Source organism: Buceros rhinoceros, unplaced genomic scaffold (assembly GCF_000710305.1).
Source record: "Buceros rhinoceros silvestris isolate BGI_N320 unplaced genomic scaffold, ASM71030v1 scaffold26770, whole genome shotgun sequence".
NCBI classification, from domain to species: domain Eukaryota; kingdom Metazoa; phylum Chordata; class Aves; order Bucerotiformes; family Bucerotidae; genus Buceros; species Buceros rhinoceros.
Window position 1 is genome coordinate 2,922 of NW_010390558.1, and position 5,842 is coordinate 8,763.

General features: G+C 45.4%; 1 protein-coding gene across 1 annotated transcript; it reads right to left on the minus strand.

The window, feature by feature from the left end:
* Nucleotides 1-1,502: 1,502 nt before the first annotated feature.
* SIRT4 (sirtuin 4) lies at nucleotides 1,503-4,197 on the minus strand (the record flags this gene model as incomplete). Its single annotated transcript, XM_010138317.1, has 3 exons — nucleotides 1,503-1,667; nucleotides 2,815-3,109; nucleotides 3,775-4,197. Coding segments are annotated over 3 exons (883 nt in total), but the record flags the coding sequence as incomplete, so codon positions are not given.
* Nucleotides 4,198-5,842: the final 1,645 nt, after the last annotated feature.

Sequence of the window (5,842 nt, forward strand, 5' to 3'; positions counted from 1 at the left end):
TTTACTCCATAAGTGGCTTATGTTACCACCCTAAGGATCAACAAAAATTAGTTACCCAGTAGTGATGGATCTCCTGTTAGAAGTGTGGAAAATTACATCTTTTAAAAGCTGGAGATGACCTCCTGAGGGAGCCCTATTGTAGAGATGTAATGGCATTTCTTAATTCATCAGCTGTTAGTAATTACATCCTGCATTCTTGCAACGGAAAAAATGAATCTAGATATCAAGACTGTAAGTACATCATAGCAGGAAGAGGAAATTACAGTGCAAGTAGTACCAATCTTGTAAACAATTTTAATTCACTACTTAGCTATTCATTAATTAAATAACACCTTCAGAAAACACATTCTGTAAAATGTCGCAGCCACACTAAAAGCAGTGCTGGTCAGCTTAGCTTAAAGAACCTCTTCTGGCATCTCAACAATATGTAATTTTTAAAGAGTTCAGATATTAAGCAGTTTAGATTGTCAACTGTCAGTTGACAGAAATTCTGATGTCCTCTCCTTGCTGGAAGACGTCAGCCTTATAGTCTGTGCTTTCAATAAGACGAAACCAGTATTCTTGTTCAGCTTCTGTTCTGAATCCTTTTTTGTTTTTTCAAATGATAACTGCCCCCTCTTCCTCTTTGCACACTCCACGGTTGCCCACTGGTGGTATTGGATCCTCCAGCAGGTACTGTGGTTTTCCACATCACCGTCCTGTGCTGTAGCCTGTCCCTCATTCTTCTCTGCGGACAATTATAAGAAAGGTATTTTGTTCTCATGGCAGTCTGATTATCCTATCCCTGATCATCCTGTGAATGAAAAGGGACTGTTTACAATGGCAAAAAAAAGGTACTTTTTTTTCATCATCATCATCCTCCCGTTTCCCAGGAAGTGGAGATGGTTTCAATGCAGAAAACTGGTCAGGCTGGTATGTGCGAGGCTTGCTGCCCTCTCCTGGTGTCCTCAGGGGCCGTGCACTGGATCTCACAGCTGCCTCTTCGATTGAGGTTTTCCCTTTTGAGAAGATGGGTCCTGCAGGAGTGGAGGGAAGAAGCTGCCTTGTAGATGGAATTGATTATTTTAAACAGCAGCGTTTTGATTAGGATTAGCTGGATCAATTCAACCAGGCACAGCTTTTGAATTGTCTGCTGCAAAGGCAGCGGTGTTGGTCAGGCTCTCTGAACACGGAGATTATCCCCTGTAGTTTTCTGATTGCGGCAAACGGATTGGAACTCCCCACTGCTGAGTCTTCTGGCTGCTCTTGCCCAATTTTCCGGGAGTGTTAGCACTTAAGTTTGCTTTTTGTTTATGATCATGGCAAACAGTATCATGGTCCGCCAGAGCATATCAGTAACCGCTGAAATTTACAGCCACGTTTTGGTGCACCTTGTGGGAACATATTTTTAGTCAGCACGTCTCAGCACTTGATGGGAACCTGTCTTCTTACCCTGTAAGGTCAGTGACCAGGGAAGGTACTCACCTTGCAGAAATAATTCTACTCCTGATAGCTACTGTCACTCAGCTTGTTGGGTCACGTACATCAATCAAGGGCAGCAGCTCTCCACAGCGGGAATTCAGTTTTAAGGTTGCAAAGTGATCTAACCTTGTGGGTCCAATGTTAAGGACTGCAACTGGCAGCCTCTTCTCCTGGGCAGCGAGAGCAAACTTGTAACCAGAGTATACCTGAAGGAATACCAGAAGACAAAATTACTGGCAGCTTAGGCAGAAGAAGAGCTACAGAAAGGAGTAAGGGAAGTAAAATAGTTGCTGTTGGCAGTGGGAAAAGGGCTGTATGTACATGTTGTGTTAGGCAACTGCACTGAATTCACGTGGGAAATTTCCTCATTCAGGAGGGCACAGAAAAGACCAGTTTTTAACCTCTGTCAGTGAAGGATTTGCAGTTTCATAGAAACTGAAACTCCATTGAAGGGAAATGTCCTTGTCTTTCAGTAAATCTGCAGCAGTTTTTATTAGTTAACATAGACACTTAAATGCTGCTTCTTTGATGGTTCTCACATGGCCCGGTGTAGGTAGTACAAGACTGAACCGAAGGCATTTCAATCATTCCTGGACAAAGGATTATTATAAGCTTAAGAAATGCAAACTCAAGGAATTTGTCTCCAGTATCCTGAAGCCAAGAGAATCACAATTGGGCAGCCTTGGTTTTATCTCATTCTGGGAGGCGTTAGAGTAGTTTTTTTTTAATGTAATAGAACGTGTTGCTAGAAAAACCTGTCTTATACAAACTCTATTCCAAAAGCTCCCACGGGTTAAACAATGAGTTTCTAAACTACCTCACCTTATAGGTAAGAGGCTAATGGAGAAGACACACTGAGATACAAATGGTAATCCTAAGCAGCAAGCAGAGATACTTCTGCTCTCTTATATTGAGATTTCAATTTAGAAGGCCTAAAATATGGTATTTTGCAGTGTGCCGTAAGGCCTAGAAAGCTGCCAAAGGCTAAAATTCAAGCAAAAAAAAGTGGGGTGGTGATCCCTGCAGGACTGAATTGTATCAGGTAGCTTGGCTTTATGGGCCAGTTCAGAGTTGTGAAGCTACAGTGTACCAGTGGAAGAGGTAGCAGAGAGAGGTCTGAATGGAGATATTTATAGCAGCATGAAGTAGACTGGCAATAGAGTGACAGAGAAGCCCAAACTGGCCAACTGTGAAGGCAGATTCCAATCACAGTAAAAATAAAATACAGGGAAGCTCTGGAGAGTCTGTTCTGATCCACAAGCCATTAATCCCCCCTAAACTGTGGGACCAAGGATTGCCGCAGGCAGAGTAGCATAGAAATGGCAATGCAGTGTGGGAGGAAGACCTACTTACCTGCATAGAGGATCCTGCCACCAGCATGGAGTCTGATTCTGCCAGGCGTTGGTACACAAAATCCACTTTTTCCCGGCTCACTGAGTCTCCAAAGAATGTTACGTTGGGCTTCAGGATTCCTCCACATTTACGGCAGGCTGGGACTTGGAAATCACGCACCTGCACATCTGTCAGGAAGACATCCCCATCTGGTGCCACACCGAATGCTTCAGCTTTCCAGTTAGGATTCAGAGCTTCAAAGTGCTCCTGCAGCTCAGAGCGCAAGATTTGGTCTCCACAGTCCAGGCAGAAAACCCTGAAATGGAGAGCAGAATCTTACTGGAAAGTTTCATGTCAGCTGAAGATCTGGAATCTGTAACTTGTTCCATAGAAGGTCTGTAAGGTCTGTTGCTTTATCCACATTTATTTACCAAATAGCACGGGTCAAGGAGGTGCCATTCTACCTCCAGTTGTTGCTTTGTAGTCTAGAGGAAGTGCTTTGAACCCTCTTTCCCAGTTCAGACTGTGCTGTTTCATCTGGAACTTTGGCTGATCACAGCCAGGCTGTGGTGGCCCTTCTCCAGTTCATGTGTCCTGTGCATTTCTGGCACTATCTACTCTGCTTAGTCCTGGATCATCCTTGGGTCCTCAGGATCCCCTTGTCCTCTTCACTAAGAGGACATTTGGCGTAGCAAGGAAAGGGGAAATTCTGACAGATACAGCCTCCAAGAGAAACGATCCAAATAATGCTCCAAAATAAAGTGAGTGGTGTTCATGTTTCTTAAACACTGTGCTGTGAACAGCACTGCTTTGTGATTTTTCTCCACCTCAGCCCAATACCACTTTTGAGCACGTCATCTCCTGGAACACAGCACTGATGTTTTGTCTCTTTTCTCAGCAGCTAATGCTGCACCTGCTTGTCAGTCACCCCGAACGAGAGCGTGGAGGATTAACCACCCTCCCTCTGCCAACAGAGCGTACCTGTGCATGCAGCCATGCAGTTCTGTCAAGCGCTGGCTCCCAGCTTTGGTGTGAAGGGCATCCACGTTCTGGGTCACCAGCCAGTGCAGCTTCCCCAGGTTCTCCCAGTCTCTTAGTACCATGTGTGCAGTATTTGGCTGGTAAGAGGAGAACTGGGGCCAGCCCATGAAGTTCCTTGCCCAGTACCGCTGACGGACACTGGCACTGCGAACGAACTCGGCATGCTTGATGGGCCGTCTGTCTGTCCTGGCGTAGAGACCAACACCTTCAGAGCGGTAATCTGGGATGCCTGATTCAGTTGAGATTCCAGCTCCAGTCATTACAAACAGCCTCTTGGAGTTAGAGACAAAGTGCTGCAGCTGCTGTACTTCCACGGGATTTGGTGGCTGACATGCTGGCACAAAAGCCAAGTTTGGAGGGGTTCTGGATTGAGAATGGGATCTGAAATTATGGACTCTGATGGCTCTGCAAACTCCAGACAGCTTCCTGGCAGCAAACATGTTCAGCTAGAAGCCAAGAACAGAACACATGGCAGGTAAAAGAAAGCAAAGAGCATGTCCTTAATTCCATTTTCTTGGGATTCTCTAGAAAGCGATGCTGATAAGTATTCTTTGCTCTTTTACTTTTTTAGTAAAGAAACAGATTCTTTTGGAAATGTTAACTGAAGCCCACCATCTGAGGACAGCATTCCTGTCCCTTTGACAACACTGAGGACTGCTCAAGGTACAAGGACAAAGTTAGCACCCTGACTTGCAGCATTTCTGCTCTTCTATCCTCACACGAAGGACGGCTGCCTAAGAGGAGCCCAGAAAGTCCTGAGCATGCAAAGCCTTTCCCAGGTATTTGCAACAGGACAGAGAAGTGGCAGGAAGGCCAAGTACCGCACCCCAGGGGCACTGTCCGGCTGGTTCCTCCCTAGATGAGACCCTTGCTCTGCTTTATTTAATATTCTGCCCATTCCAAGTCAGTCCTGTCTATTTACCCCATCCCTGGCACATTGTTGTGGGAAGGGAGAGAAAAACAACCTCAAAATGTTGCTTTTTCAGGATAAAGGCCTTGACCGGAGTTACTCCTGTTTTTTTATAGGGGCCTGGTGTGGAACAGGCCTTGAAATGGGAGTGCAGATGATTAGGACACTGCCTAAATGCCTCTGGCACCTTCTCCTTTGCGGATGGCACCTTCTCCTTTGCGGATGGCACCTCCCCAGAGTTAGTGGAAAGGTGGAGGATACTATGCTTCTCCAGCAGGAACAGGGCGCTTTGCTGGGAGAGACCTCCCAGATGTGTCTGGGGCAGAAAGAGCAGCCTGGCAGGTAGGAGAGGGAGGGATATCCTGCCTTAGGGGAGGAACGGCATGCCCTGTGGGGACAGGCAGGATGGCTTTGCTGACAAGTAGCTCAGAATTGTGTGCAGGACCTGCTGTGAGAGTAGCGGATTGGTTTGGACCTTCATTTAGTTTGTTTCTTCCAGCAGTCTGCAGTTCTCCTTTCTCCATTTCACTATTTTAAAACTATTCAAAAGTTTTGAAAGAAACAGTACTGAGAACTGACTGTCCGGTATTTCTCCCTCACACCATGTATTCAAGTGGTGAGCTTTCTTGTCTAAAAGGCTGGCACCTAAGTACTTTTGATGACCTGAGCTTCTGTGCCTGGATGGTTTTTACACCCCTGCTGCATGTAAATTGCTTTGCCTCAAGTCCCCAGTCTCCTCAAGCACCAGGTCTTACCGTAAATGGAACAGTATTTAAATAGATTTGATGTTTGGGTTTCAGCTCTAAGTATCATGATACTAGTAGATACTAGTGGCAAAGAGTAGAGTTCTCAGCTGATCTCCAGTTCTCAAGGCATGATGTCATCATCAGTTGAATTTCAGGGAAGAATGCACTCCCTTTATAGTCTGGATTACTTTTTAAACCTAAGGAGAGGATTCTGTCTGCAGTGACTGCTGCCTTGTTTTGTTATTTAGCAGTTGTGTTGGACATTCCCTCTGAAGAGGTTTGATTTTGCATTTGAATTAATTAGAAGGGACAAAGTCTCCCAATAAACTGTAATTTGCTTTGAGAGTAACTT